The sequence below is a fragment of the Hippocampus guttulatus genome, chromosome 12 (assembly GCF_054856545.1).
Source record: "Hippocampus guttulatus isolate MCC_2025c chromosome 12, RoL_Hgut_1.0, whole genome shotgun sequence".
NCBI lineage: Eukaryota > Metazoa > Chordata > Actinopteri > Syngnathiformes > Syngnathidae > Hippocampus > Hippocampus guttulatus.
The window spans coordinates 3355514-3370184 of NC_141272.1; the positions used below are offsets into that span (position 1 = coordinate 3355514).

At 46.0% G+C, this 14671-nt stretch overlaps 2 protein-coding genes across 6 annotated transcripts; one reads left to right on the forward strand and one right to left on the reverse strand.

The window, feature by feature from the left end:
- Positions 1-1488: 1488 nt before the first annotated feature.
- On the forward strand, positions 1489-5505 carry serpinh1b (serpin peptidase inhibitor, clade H (heat shock protein 47), member 1b). 4 transcript variants are annotated; one of them, XM_086125214.1, is made up of 8 exons: positions 1489-1568; positions 2013-2044; positions 2542-2691; positions 2769-2961; positions 3330-3600; positions 4030-4128; positions 4304-4536; positions 4708-5505. In XM_086125214.1, the coding sequence occupies exons 3-8, from the start codon at positions 2573-2575 to the stop codon at positions 5008-5010; spliced, it is 1218 nt and encodes a 405-aa protein (XP_085981340.1). In that variant the 5' UTR covers positions 1489-1568; positions 2013-2044; positions 2542-2572; the 3' UTR covers positions 5011-5505. The 4 variants fall into 4 exon arrangements, with proteins under 4 accessions (XP_085981340.1, XP_085981339.1, XP_085981338.1 ...); XM_086125213.1 differs by lacking the exon at positions 2013-2044 and having other exon boundaries at positions 1503-1568; XM_086125212.1 differs by having other exon boundaries at positions 1505-1568; positions 2013-2691.
- Positions 5410-14539, reverse strand: gucy2f (guanylate cyclase 2F, retinal). Of its 2 annotated transcripts, XM_086125210.1 has the most exons (20): positions 14085-14539; positions 13225-14007; positions 12683-12776; positions 12478-12604; positions 11811-12165; positions 11313-11397; positions 11107-11203; positions 10723-10848; positions 10492-10572; positions 9960-10136; positions 9722-9878; positions 9484-9633; positions 8715-8863; positions 8466-8629; positions 8199-8391; positions 7916-8090; positions 7541-7639; positions 7375-7469; positions 7169-7254; positions 5410-6765 (listed from the first exon to the last, which is right to left on the reverse strand). In XM_086125210.1, exons 2-20 carry the CDS (start codon positions 13949-13951, stop codon positions 6660-6662), a joined length of 3243 nt encoding a protein of 1080 aa, XP_085981336.1. In that variant the 5' UTR covers positions 13952-14007; positions 14085-14539; the 3' UTR covers positions 5410-6659. The 2 variants fall into 2 exon arrangements, with proteins under 2 accessions (XP_085981336.1, XP_085981335.1); XM_086125209.1 differs by having other exon boundaries at positions 12478-12776.
- Positions 14540-14671: the final 132 nt, after the last annotated feature.

Sequence of the window (14671 nt, forward strand, 5' to 3'; positions counted from 1 at the left end):
TGCGGTGTGTGTTTTGCCTACGCGGCGCCTTCAAATAATCTCTATCAAACACCTTTACAGTACGTTTTTCAAACTAACCTCATGATGTACTTAACTCGCAGGGGTGTCCAAAGTCGGTCCTCAATGGCCGCTGTCCTGCCTGTTTTTCAGCTCTCCCAGGAGCAACACACCTGATTCAAATAATCAGGATTGTTCGAATGCTTCTTCACAGCTGGCTGATGAGCTGATCATCTGAATCAGGTGTGTTGCAGCCCAGAGAGATGGAAATCAAGTAGGACAGGAGCTGGACATGCCTGATGTACTGTATAGTTGACCAAAAAAGATCTCACGTGATCTCCGTGTTCTGCAAATCGAGAGTTTAATACTCAGAATGAAACATGTCTGACTCACTTCGTGATGTACAGTATCGACTACAAAAGAAATCCATCTCCACGGATTGCATATCAATCATATACTGGACCTCAAAATGCCACCATCTAACTGGCAGGAAGGGCCGGATGATGGGTGGGGGGGGGCGGCTCCTCTGCAAGTGGGAGTGCTTAATTCCACCAAGGTTGGGGTTAAGAATGTCAGTGCAGGAAATAAATCAACATTAAGCAACTGTATAGGATGGTTCAGTATAATAATATTGTAACTGCCAAACAATGCAATGTTACAGGTGCCACGTGTCATTTATTCGGATGCTTTGAGCTCCACCTAGTGACTGTTAGCACAAAGTGCAACGCGAAAGCGGGTAGAAACCAATGCGGTGTGTGTGTGTGTGTGTGTGTGTGTGTGTGTGTGTGCCCCCAGGCCTTTGAGTTTGTGCCCCCAGGCCTGTGCTAGATGAGGCATTCCATGGATTACTTGCTGTTTGTGCAGAAATGAGTTGATCATCTGAGCCCTGAATCACTGCAATTTATGTCATCTCAGTCTCCCTCATCTTTCTGCCCTGCATCCAGTTGAGTTGGATTGACGTGGCAGTGGTGGGGGAAGGGCTTTTAAATCTTTGGAGCACAGCTACAAGGAAAACATTTAGTGAGACGTTCAGTCATTTGGTTGAAGGAAGAGGTGCAATTTTTGCTTTTTTTCCTATGTACTTGGACAAACATCTATGGCAGGGTGGGGAGGTTTAAACAATTTTAGAAGAAAACGGCAAAACAGACATTCAATTTACAAAATATTGGCATGTGTAATAGTGACTGAGTTTATCATAAAATAATAAATTGTCCATTCTGAACATGATGAAACAAAATAAGATATTGAGTCAGCAAACTGCATGAAGACGTAGAAAAGGTTTAAAAGTGGTCTGTGTCACTGTCATCCCAACTGACCCAGAGTCAGATTTCTCCAAGGCGGACTTTTCCTCTACAAAAGTTTCAGAACTGAACCCAGATCAGTTGCTCCGCATTCCAGAAGGGGGGGGGGGGTATGGACCGCCTCCCGCCTTCCAACAAAACCCATTTGAATATCCCATTCCCACTTCTAGAAAGTTCTTTCTCTGCGGGTATATAGAGAGGGAGTGTTCGCCTGATCTTAACTATCCACAGGACACATCTGAAAGGAGAAATACTGCACATCTTTGCCAGGTAAGGGCAGGAAGAAAACATTTTTTTGTTTGCAGGATGGAATGCTAACATGCTTTGTTTGAAAGTCACCGCATCTCACTTTCCTGGCGTGCTATCGTTCTTGCAGTTGTTGAGTTATTTCAACAATCTACTCCAATGAAAATGCAACTATTCAAGACAACCAAATGTGTTGGAAAGAAAGTGTTTACGATGCTCCAATCTTGACCCGAAATCTGACTTTTGACTGTTGAAAGCTTTTTTGAATCCATCAACCTATCAGGTTCTTTGTTGCCCTTTGGAAATCTGTGACATCAATGTGGCACATCTGAAAATCAGTTTTTTTTTTTTTTTTTGTTTCCGTGAGGAAAAAGTACATTTTCAAGTCGAAAGGCAGTCAAGCATTAACCTAGTCATGTTTTACTGCCACCGTAATGGGGTTTACGGCATACACCTCTTGTCTTTCAGAATGAAAATCACAGACAACAAAAGATCTCAAGGTATATACAGTGTATAAAAATGTTATGTGGAAGTCATGTCATCTGATTTCAGCAGTATTCCAAATCTTCCAGTACGGAGACATCCTGCGTCACATTCACAATGGAGAAAAGAAAGTTTTAAAAAAAATGTCCGTCATGAAATTAAATAGACAGGTGGGAGTGATTAGACCGAAAGTTTGAAGGAAAACAAAATATAGACACGCTCTGCAAACAAATTTGTAACATCATACGTAAAAACTGAGAGCCGGGGATCAGATTACATCTTGGTGTGGGTGGGCGGCAGTTCCAGATCCTGCTGCTGACGTGGCGAGCAATACGCCTGCTCGATGGAAGGCCTCCTCCTGACCTCGACTGACGCCAGCACTCTTGCTGCACCCCCCCCCCCCCCCCTATTTAATCCTGCTGATCTTTACCGACACTCGGAACATGCAACAAAAGACGTAGGATTTGAGTCACGTGCACATGAAACTGACATTAAACTTGCTGTTTGTTTGCAGGCTATTACAGCTCCTGCCGCAAACAAACAGGATGTGGGTGAGCAACCTCGTAGCTCTTTGCCTGCTGGCTCTCGCGGCCGCCGCCGAAAACAAAAAGCTGAGCAGCCACGCTTCCGCGTTGGCCGACAACAGCGCCAACCTGGCATTTAGGTCAGTGGATGCCAGGAGTCAATTCCAATCAACTCATCGGCGCCTAGTAACAATCCCTCTTTCCTTTTTCTGCGCAGCCTCTACCAGAACATGGCAAAGACGAAAGACACCGAGAACATCCTGATCTCGCCTGTGGTGCTGGCCTCCTCGCTAGGAATGGTTGCCCTCGGTGGGAAATCAAGCACCGCCTCGCAGGCCAAAACTCTGCTTCGCGCAGACAAACTCAAGGATGAGCATCTGCACGCCGGCCTCTCTGAGCTTCTCTCCGAGGTAGGACTAGCAATACCTGATGTCTAGGCCCAATGTTGGTAATTTCGCAGTGGGGGGAGGTCTGCGCCACTGTGGGAGTGGTCACAGCCGTCTTCAGTCATGGCACCTCCTCTCATTCACGTCAAACGTTTGAGAATCGACTTGGCGAAAGCACACTTGTACCGTAAAGCGGGCACTTGGAGACCACACCCCACTCCCACATGAGTCACATCTCAAGTGGATCCACAGATACGTGATCCTTCAGAGTTTTGTCGGAAGTCCTACTGAAAAGGAATTGCAGATTGTGGACAAACTCACACAAATTTTACCTGACACGATGCTGAAAGTCTGCATCCTACGACAACATTTCTGATGTGGCTCATCCACAGGTGAGTGACGCCAAAACGCGCAACACCACATGGATGATCAACAACCGCCTATACGGGCCCAGCTCGGTGGCCTTCGCCGAAGACTTTGTGAAAACCAGCAAGAAGCACTACAACTACGACCATTCCAAAATAAACTTCCGCGACAAGAGGAGCGCCGTGAACTCCATCAACGAGTGGGCGGCCAAGTCAACCGGCGGCAAGCTGCCCGAGATCACCAAGGAGGTGGTGAACACCGACGGGGCCATGATCGTCAATGCTATGTTCTTCAAGCGTGAGTATACCGTGCTGTTTTGAATCGCTCTGCCAAGGTCGTTGTTTGCAGAGGGCGACTCTCAACAAAGACGTGAACCTTTTGAGGGCAGTGATTCCGAAAGCGCGGTGCACAGGCTCCCTTTCGCGGGATGTGAAGAATCAATGAAAATATTTTCAAACTATGATGAAGTTGCTGAGACTTCAATTTATTGAGTGCAGTTCAGTTGTATTTCCAGTCACTTTTTTATGTCGCATTTAATCTTTTACAAGTAGAACTGCTGCTCAAATATGTTTTTTTTTTCATCACATCATGTTTTAATAATAATATTACCACTAATAACAATAATAAAACCTGGTTGGAGGTCTCCTCTCTACAGAGTGCCACTCAAGTTCAGGATGAAAACTCTTGAAGGGTTAAATTCAAAGTGGCTTGTGTTTTCTCCTACAGCTCACTGGGATCAGAAGTTCCATGCAAATATGGTGGACAACCGTGGTTTCCTGGTGACTCGCTCATTCACCATTGCAGTTCCCATGATGCACCGCACAGGTAAGGGTGACTCCATTGTTTTTTTTTTGGGGGGGGGGGGGGTGTTTGTTTTGAACTCATTCAGTACCAGCCAATTCTGGACCAAGTCTGAAAAGACGTTTAAAAACGTCTTTGGGAGTGAATGAGTTAATGGTGTTGCACTTTGAAGACAAGAGATGCGATCGCTCTTCCTCAGGTCTGTACGACTTCTATGAAGACAAACAGAACAGTCTCTATGTTCTGGATATGCCTCTGGGTCAGAAGCAGACCTCCATGATCCTCATCATGCCCTACCATCTGGAGCCCCTGGCACGTCTGGAAAAATTGCTGACCAAGACGCAGGTGGAAGCTTGGCTCGGCAAGATGGAGAATAGGGCCGTGGCCATCTCGCTGCCAAAAGTCTCGTTGGAAGTGAGCCACAACTTGCAGGTAAAATGGGGAAATAGCTTTTGAAAGTGTTCTGAAGCCAATGGCTTATCTGTCACTTGTTTGACTGTTGACAGCTAGATTGGCACCATAAAAACAAATGTCCTGTTTGACAACAGGAACAACTTTTAGGTTTATGCTCTATTGAGTGTATTTCTCGCTCTTTCTCTGTAGAAATATCTGGCTGAGCTGGGCCTGACCGAGGCGGTGGACAAGGCCAAGGCGGACCTGTCCAACATCTCTGGAAAGAAGGACCTGTACCTCTCTGAATTCTTCCACGCGTCCGCCCTGGAGCTGAACACGGAAGGCAACCCGATTGACACCACCATCTTTGGCACCGACAGGCTGAGGGACCCAAAGCTTTTCTACGTGGACCACCCCTTCATTTTCCTGGTGAAGGACAACAAGACAAAGTCCATCCTGTACATCGGCCGTGTGCTTCGACCTAACGGAGACAAGATGCGCGATGAGCTATAATGTTAATGTCAGCGGGTCGTGTTATTTTGTGAACGGTCAAGAAAACAGTGTTGTTTTTCATTTAAAGACAGTGTTACCTCAGAAACACATTCCATTAAGGCAGACCGTGGACTGAATATCGGAACCTTTTAAAACGCACTCCCTTGATTTGAATATAATACTCCAAATATGAGCCTCATTGAGATTTTTCTTGCTTATATTAAGTGTGACTTCTCTCGCTCCCTCACAGCTTGCTCAAGCAATGATCCTTTGGTGCTTTCGTGCATTGTCTTTAATGTTTAAAGATCTTGTTTGGCAGTTCTTTCAAAAAAAATCATATTTGTCTTCCCGCATGCACTGAACATGACAACCAAGTCTGCATGTGACATTTTGGGGTTTAACTTATGCTTCCACGCCGAGAACACTCAACCTGTTTATTGCTGTCCATGAAAATGCTGTTGGAATGGTGTGACTATGAACAATTGTCATTTTTCAATAAAACTCCGAAATTGATAATCATGTGACTTGTACTTTTTGTTTGTTTGGTTTGCTCCACTAAAGAAGGCATCACAATTTTTCCATTGAGCGGTTTTCCCACGTTCGGGATTAACGGTCGTATGTGACCCGGGGGTTTATCTGCTGCAGTCAACTATCCCAAGAATGTCAGGCTTGACTTGTTCAACCATTGGTAGACAAAATAAAAGTCAGGGGGCGGGGGGGGATAACCCGCACAAAGGAGAGGCTGGGTTGAAACTGGAGTGCAGGGTCCTCATGGTTTGCTAGGTACTAATTTTCGAGGCTCGGTGTATGCTGGTACCACAAAAAAAAACTAATTTGTAGCGTCCTGTCTCTTCAATAACATGAGATGGGTTTAACGTTTTTGACTTTTGTAAACATCAGTCCACCAACAATAGCAAATAGAAAAATAAGAAAATAACCATTTCTGCTCATGTACAGGATGTTATTGCACTGTTATGTTAACTTAAAAGAAAATAAACAGAGTTGATTTTTTTTTTAATGAATAATTATGAACATTGTCAGGGGTTATTTCCTTGAGTAAGAAATTAAATGTAACGGAGTGGCTAGGCCAGTGGTTCTCGCCTGTTGTCACTGTAGAAGCCGCATTTTACTCGTCATTCAGTCGTGACCTACTTTCCTTTATCAATGCACACTTACACAAAATTAAAATGAACAAACACAGTAAGCGTTTATAACCGTGATTCAAATCAACGTGCAATATGAGTGGAATATAAATAAAGTTCCCTATTCTGAGCATTCATATCAAACGCAGCACAGAGGAAACAAGTACCTGTACAGTATTTTTAAAATGGGCCTCCAGGGTATCCCCCGCTTTGACCTCGATTCAACGAGCACTCAGTGGCCAGTGGCCAGTGAGTGCAGCAAGTAAATGAGTGCATGCATCTTTGACTGAAGACCGGTCCGTGGTCTACCGGCAGCAGTTAGGCAGGCAGGTCACGGGAGGAGTCTCATTACATTAGCACCGTCATGTTCTGCTGCGTCGGCTCCGGGCAGATTAGCCAGTCGATGGAGAATCCTCTTAAAGGAGTCCGTGTTAAGCCACGGGGAGAGAGGCCGGGTGCCGCTTTCACGTCCTCCACCCTGCCTCTCCTTTTCCCCAGAAGGAATCTGTCCCTATGGCTTCATTGCTTTCACATCTTTCCTTCTTTTGCGCTCTTTCTTTGCTTTGCCACTGGCCTGTTGGCCTTGCGGAAAAGGGTCTTGATCTCATCGGTCACCATCTCCTGCCAGTTGACCCTTGACAAAAGACAGAGCTTGGAATGAATCTCAAGCAGACATTACCGTAGGCATTGAAATTCAATGAGCACACAAACACCACAATAGCAAGTAAACCAGCGCAGAAGTTGAACAAATCAAGAGATTAAGGAGGAAAAGAACACAAAGCAAGACTCGGAAATCAGCAGCATGCCAACGTTTTCCACAGGGCACAACATCGGCTGGCACGCGAGGTCTCTACCTGCAGGTCAAGCCTTTTTCTCGGCCTTCTTTTTCTTGTACATTGCTATGTCTTCGGGGCTCAGGCCGTGATTGTCTTCGCTGATCACAGTTTGGGCAAGTTTGCACAAGCGGGTTTAAGATGGATCTCATATGCATCAGAGCAACCCTGCACAAAGGCAAATAATGGCGAAAGGTGTCTTACCCTGGTTTGATCTCTGGTGGTTTTGGCAAAGGCTTTGCAAAGTCAGACTTCCCTACGAGCCAGTACGTCTCTTCAATGCCTTTCCCCTGGTAATAAAGAGCACAATTTGTCCCGATGGCGTGGGAAAAATCATCACAACATCTTATCATTTCTCTTCAAGATTTCAAATCCTGATCTTAACTGATCATATTTCTGATCAAGGTTACCTTCAGCTCTGTCTTGCCCCTGACTTCTATTTTGTAACCTTCCTCGAGAGAGCGCAGGATGTTCACCGTGCTCAAGTTTACGTGGATCCTGTAAGCTGAGAGAAGACGACTGAGAGTTGAATGATAAGGGAGAGATGACAGTAAAAATAGCGCACTGGAAACTCACGCAGGCCGGTGGATTCCATTCTTGAGGCGGTGTTGACAGTGTCTCCAAACAGGCAGTAGCGGGGCATGGTCAGGCCCACCACTCCGGCGACGCAAGGCCCTGGGAAGGCACAAATATGCATCGTATGCTAACGCTAAATTTTACCTCTCAGACCTTTGGTGGATTTTCTGCACAGTATCAAAATTACACACACACAGTATCGAACAAAATATTTTCAGATGTGGTGCTGTAGTTTGACAAACGTCTGCCGCTTGTAGTTTCTCTTTCCACCGAATTGACCGATACTCAGGACGACAGGAAATCTTGCGTATTAGGAAAGTATTTTGGTCATTCCATGTTGACCCAATCCACACGCAATCGACACGGTCGAACTACCTGAGTGGATCCCGATCCGTATCCTGACAGGAACGTCGGGCATGTGGCGCATCCGGAAGGTTCCCACTGAGCTGAGGATGTTCAGAGACATGTTGGCGACTTCGGCGGCGTGCTTGTTGCCGTTTCTCTTGGGCAGGCCCGATGCCACCATGTAAGCGTCACCGATGGTCTCCACCTGGATAGCGCAGTGACGCACGGTGGAACCATGGTTGCACTAAATATGCTAGGAAATAATTCGCCACATAATTGCTGTGTTTGTACAGCGAGCGGATGCCTGTCTCACCTTGTAGACGTCGTGGTTGCTGAGCACAGCATCAAACAGGGTGTAGAGGTCATTGAGAAGGTCGACCACCTCGATGGGGTCACTGAGCGACGAGATGGTGGTGAAGCCCACGATGTCGCTGAAGTAGATGGTCACCTGGTCGAAGTACTCCGGCTCCACCGTGGCGCCGGTTTTCAGCGCCTCGGCCACCGAGCTGATGGATGCAGAGGATGATCAGGCCGACTTTTAGAAAGCGTATTTTTTGCTTTTGGGTTTGTGTTAACTGACGGCGGCAGCATCTCGGAGAGCAGTTTCTCCGTCCTGTGCTTCTCAATCTCCAGCTCTTCCGTTCGCTCTCGAATGAGGTCCTCCAGATTGGAACTGTACTGCTCCAACATTCGCAACATGGAGTCAATGATGTTGGTCTTCTTACCCTTGTTGATGATCTTGAACTGCAAGACAAAAAGAAACAATGATGTGGAAAAAAACATTAAACCAAAGAGAACGATCACGCTCCTTCTTCAATCCCAAACTAACCCTGTCAAAAATTTCATCGAAGTTGGGTCGTCGGTCTGGAAGTTCACTCCAGCACTGCTTCATCAATTGGATACATTCCAAAGGAGCCTGGTCGGGAACGACAGTGGGCCGGCACATCGGAGGAGGCTTCTTAACCTTTCGAATAATCTCTGAGAACAGAAATGTAAGTATCGGGTATACAAAAGGAGCAATGCGATTGCATGTTCAGATTCATCACCCAAAACAACTTGTCATAAATGAATATGTTCACTGGCTCTACAGTGGTATTAAATGGTGGACCACAAAATAAATTATTAGTAATTCATTTTTTTAGCGAGTGATAAGTCCAATCACGGTAGATCAAATCAATCCAGTCAAATTAATGATAGAATAAAGCGAATTATGCATTTTGTATTTAAAACAACGACATACTTTGCCGAATAAAAATGACCTCTGTCTTTATGCTAACACAAAATGCAGTGCACCGTAAATGGGAAAACAAAACTGCCATCCATGTTCCAGTTTTGTAAGCAAAAGATATTTGCAAAAAATGGTGGAGCATCACATGGAGACAGACATTAAAATAAAACTCAACGCTAAAAACACATTGCAAGAACATGTTAGCATTTTAGTTTAATCAGAGTGATTTGTTGTTGGTGTGCCCGGTGAGTCCAAGGTGTACCCCGCCTCTCACTCAAAGTCAGTTGTAGGAGGCTCCTGCTCACCCAGAGCCCAAATGCTCTCGAGAACAGATGGATAATATTGCAAAAATGTCTTTTTCTATACACACCTTCGGGTGGTAGGCCCAGCATGCAGTACGGTGGTCCTCGAACCACCACCTCTTGGAGAATAATGGAAAAACTGTACACGTCACCCTTGTAAGTGCCTTTACGGGAGCTTGCCAGATCCCTCAGGAATTCTGGAGCTGTCCAAAAAAGGTCTGAATGGAGCAGAGGGAAATGAGGTATGCAATAGGTAGCTTCTCGCTACAAACGCTTGTGTTGTACTGTTGGAGGAAGACATGCTACCTTCAGGTGGAGGTTTCTCTACGGGAGCTTTTTGAGATTCAAGAAGCTCGTTAAAGCCATAGTCTGTGATCTTGAGCACAAAGCGCCCGTCCACCACGCAGTTCCGAGATTTTAGCCGGCCATGTGGGAAATCCCTATGGTGGAGGTATTTCATTCCCTGGAAGCACAACGCGCCTTCTTTAATGCATTACAGAAACATTGACGTGCAAGGCAGGCACCCGGGAGGCTTGCCGTTTACCTTGATGAGGTCAAGCACAAGCGAGGACTTGAACATCCAGTCTAATTTGACGTCTTCGTTCCTAAGCAGGTCTTGCAGACTCCCCCTGGAGCAGTGCTCGATCACCACCGCAAACATGGAGCTCTCCGTAAAGAAGCCCAGGAAGGGATTCACATTCTCGTTTCTCAAGTCCTTCATCTGAAAGGCGCAATAGACAGCAGGTGTGATTTCCTCATAATTATTTTTTTTGGTTTTTGCTGCAAAAACTACAAACCTGAGTTTCATGAAATGTGTACAGAGGAAGAATCCACCATAAAATATATATATTTTTTTCGAGTCGGGTCCATTTAGTGAGGTCAATCAATACAGTAGGGCCTTGAGATATGACTTTCATCCATTTTGTGATCACATTCGTAATTAAAAAGCCTCATATCTCAAATCATTGAAATGAATGGAAAGACCTCTATTCCGTTCCAGCCTCGCCACACACACACACACAAAAAAAAAATAATTCTAATAATGAAAAATGTGCAATGGACTTAATAGCACTGACCTTGGTCAACATCTTTGTGCTGCTCTGGTTCACCTCCTTAAATTGGCCGTCCTCAAATTTCTTTAGCCACACCCAGTCACCCTGGAGGAGAGGTCACATGTTAAATGCTGTACCGTTAATATTGAAATGTTATTTATCACTGAGCATCAGGCGATTTTTTTTTTGAATTTGGGGGTAAAAGTTCATGTATGAGGATCTTTTTAAAATTATGCCTTTCTCCGAGTGGTTTACCTCAAAAACAGCAACGTTGGTGGTCTCGTGAGTCGCTGTGTGCATGCTGTTCACCGAATGTGAGCGGTCCACAGATTTCTCTTCAAGGCCGCTTTTGGACTCACTCATGTCCTCCAAAGTGATCTTCTGTGCATGAAATCAAATGGAAAATGTCATACAACACAGAAGAAAGTACGTAGTAAAAAATAAAAAAAATCATGATCATATAGTTGGAGTGTTGTTGTTATACAATGGAATATTTGCAACATTAAAAATACCTCCCGTGGAAACTTTCTGGAATGTTTCGAGCAGTGTTCCCATTTTGTGATCCTGGAGTGTACCTCATGTGCTAATGGAGCAATTGCTAACCAAAGTCCGAGCGTGGGATGCAACATGACCACTCACCCTCTTGCTAATCTGAGGGTTGATGAAAGTAAGATCCTCTAAGGTCAGCAGGATTCGATTTGGGCCTTTGACCAGCTGGATTTGCTGGAGTCTCCTTCTGTCAAGTCAGACCCACAAAAGATGAGGAAGTCAATCGGTGACACACGGACATCACTGCGACATGTCAATAAAATTCTATTCACCCAAACAAAAGCCTGAATCTGTACCTGATGTATACACTGATGACAAGGCCTGTAACAGCCAGAGCGGCGATGACCGCAAACACCACAATGACCTGGGTGACCTCCATGCCTGCATAACAACAGGTTCGTGATAGAGTAGCTCAATCAATTCCATAGGCTCGATCGATAGATCAATATCCATCTCAACAGGGGCAATTCTTTAACAATATGTTGATTAGAGTCATTTGCTATGGTGTACAACAGGGGTGCCCATTACGCCGATCGCGATCGACCGGTAGATCGCGGACTGGTCCCAAGTCGATCGCGAAGTGTGTCGAGGAGAAAAAAATACAAACAACCATCTAAACCCACACGTTAGGCAGCATTATTCTACTCAAAACAATCCAGATATGGAATCAGGGGTTCAGAATACAGTATTCAGAGTGAGATCTCCATCCCAAATGAATTGTTAGTGGGTCCACTAAAAAAACATGCATTCCAAGATCCATCTCCAATGAAAACCCGACACCAAAAAGTCCTCACCTCGTTCGCAGAGAGCACTCTTGACAAACCAGCAGCTGGAATCAGACGGTGGAGGAGATCCTCCCGGAAAATGAATGGACCTCCCAGCAAACCGAAGCTGCCCGGATGTTAGATCCACGATGTAGGTCGGGTACAGCCGGCTGCCAGCGTGGCTGGTATCCAGGATGATGTAGCCGGTTTTGATTTCACCGCCGTTGTTGACCTGGACCTTCTGGTTGAAGCCACTGAAGGATATGTTCTTGGTGAAGTGGGCCAGGTTGGAGCCTGACAGATGCATGCCGACCCTCCGGATTTTGTGGATGGACTTGGCAAGTAGATAAATGCCGTTATAGATTGTGCCGAATAGTGGATTAACCTGCAATGCAAACCACACACTGTTTGAGAAAGCCCGGTCTGGAATATTCTCATCTCGACCATGTGACTTCCCCACCAGTGTGCCAAGGTACATTATCCATGAGAGATGTTTATTTACTCCAAATAATGTGCTGTATCTTTGTTCGTCTATCTATGGCAGTGACATATAGTGAGAGGCATCACAATTGGTCAGCGCGCTTTCACCGGTCTCCACCTTGAATGCCGTTTTTTTTTTTTTAGTGAGTGCCTTGGCTCAATAACGGTTGCAGAACATGGCTCGAGACCCAAATGCTTCCTGTTAACTCATTCCTACCTGCGCCGCGGCCGCACTCAGCCTCACTTCCCCGCTCTCTTTGGCTGCCGCGTACGCCTCGTTGAAGGATACGGGATCTGAGACTATGGTGATTGTGAGTACGGCGTCATACGCCTCACTCAGCCTGCTGTTGTTTTGCAGGGGAGAGAAGGGGGTGTCGTAGGGCAAACTGTAGTGCAGGGCGTCGTAGGGCACGAAAACGTACTTGCCCGAAGTCAGACCCATTTCTTGTGCCTTGACGAGGAAAGTGGCCTGCTGCTCCCCTCCGAGCAGCACAGAGTGCATGCACATGACGATTACTGGAACACACACGTGAAATTGCACGTCAAATCATATAATACCGACAAAAGTATTTGGACAGCTGCTCCCTCCACCTAAACAGACTAAAAATGTTCAGCTATCATTTACCACTGGAGTTAAAACTAAGTTTACATTTGTTGAGTTAAAGGTGGGTAACTACTGTACTTGTTACACTTTTTTGGCATTTAAGAACGGAAAAAAAACAACAACCTGTGACGAGTAAGGCGAGGGGGAACATCTTTATATTGTGCTTTGCTTTCATCATTGAACCGTACGCCGGTTGTTTTACAGTTTTTAAGATACTTTGATCTTAACAGTGGTGGGTGAAATGTTACCGGAAAGCTTGCCTGCACAGTAAATAAAGGCTTTTCCCATGGTCTGACCTAACAGAAACATCTGAGAGGGTCATGTTATTCCGTAAAATTGCTTGAATATAGGTACCCTCACCTCTTATCTCCCCTGCTTCTTGGATCTTCCTCAGCGTGCTCTCAACTTGGATCTCGTTGATGCCCACAGACGTAACCAAGGCGACGGACAGACCCTTTTTCCTTATGGCAGCAGCCACTCTCTCCGCCGTGTCAATCCAGATGTCTTCGTTGGAGGAGACCACCACGATGTTCGCCCACCGGAAGTGCTTCAGCACTGTGAAAAGCACCTCAGAGGGAAACGGCACGGTCCTGGAAAAGGTCGGGTAGCCCGTGATTCGGTCCAGCTCAAAATTGACACAGCCGTGGGAGAAGATGGACTTGTCCCAGTTCTTTGTCAGCAGTGCCGCTGCAGTACAGTATCCCGGATTAGTAGGCCCCACAAATGCATCCGCCATCTTCTCATAGTGTATGAATTCAGTCAGCGCTTTGGAAGTCTCACAAGGCTCCTGCAGGATGACAAAATCCATCTTCAGGTCCAAATTCAAAGTGAGGTCTTCGTTTATCCTGGTTACAGCGAGCCTTGCAGCGGCGGCCGGCTGTGTCCTGTAGAAGACCGGGTCGCAGTTCCAAGGCCCCAGGACGCCCACTTTGAAGACCAAACTGCGAACGCAGCAAGGGAACGGCAACAATCCAAGGATGACAAATACGAGAAAGTTATAAAAAGACGGCGTCAACGAAGAATGCCGGCTTTTAACTGTAGGCACAAATGGATGATTGGGCTCCCATGGAGGCGGAAAATGTTGCATTGTCCTGGCTGTGAATTTGAGGTAGTGATGTTTTAGGTTCACTACAGGATCGCCATCTGGAAAAGAGGCGCACGTTTTCAGAATGTGGACATTTGGAAGGCATTTCAGACAAAGACTAAGTAAAATGACTCGCCTTGCTTTCCTATAAAGTCATCAGGTCAGCTCTGCAGTCCAGGTGTCACCGCACCATCCTCGTAACCTTACCTGCTTTCAGTGAGCGACCGGGGAGCCGAGTCATCGCGCTTGGACCGCCAGGCTGCCAAGTGACAGGTGGGGGAGCCGTTTGGAGACAACTTCAGCACCCTGGAGAGCTACTTACGCCAAGCAGCCACCCGCTTTCACAACCCGGCGTTCAAGGGGCGGATGTGGATGACAACAAAGAACCGTGCTCCCGTACACTCATCTTGGAAGAAAGGTTTCAAAGAACATCCAAAGTAAAAATAAATAAATAAATAAATCCAAAAGTCAAAGTCCCAGTTGGAAAAACATCAAAAAAGACACAAATTAAAATACTGACAGAAATGTATTTGGTGCATTGTATTATGAGGATGGTGACAGCCACTTTCTCGTCCAATCCAATCCGCCAAAGTGACCCTGGGCCAAAACGTAGGTGTTACTCGCTAATCCATTTTCACTGAGGAACATTGTAAGAGGATTGACAGGAGGCCTTAGTCTCATCTAAAAGCCTTGCTCTGGTGCAGTTGGAGCTCCAACGAGGTC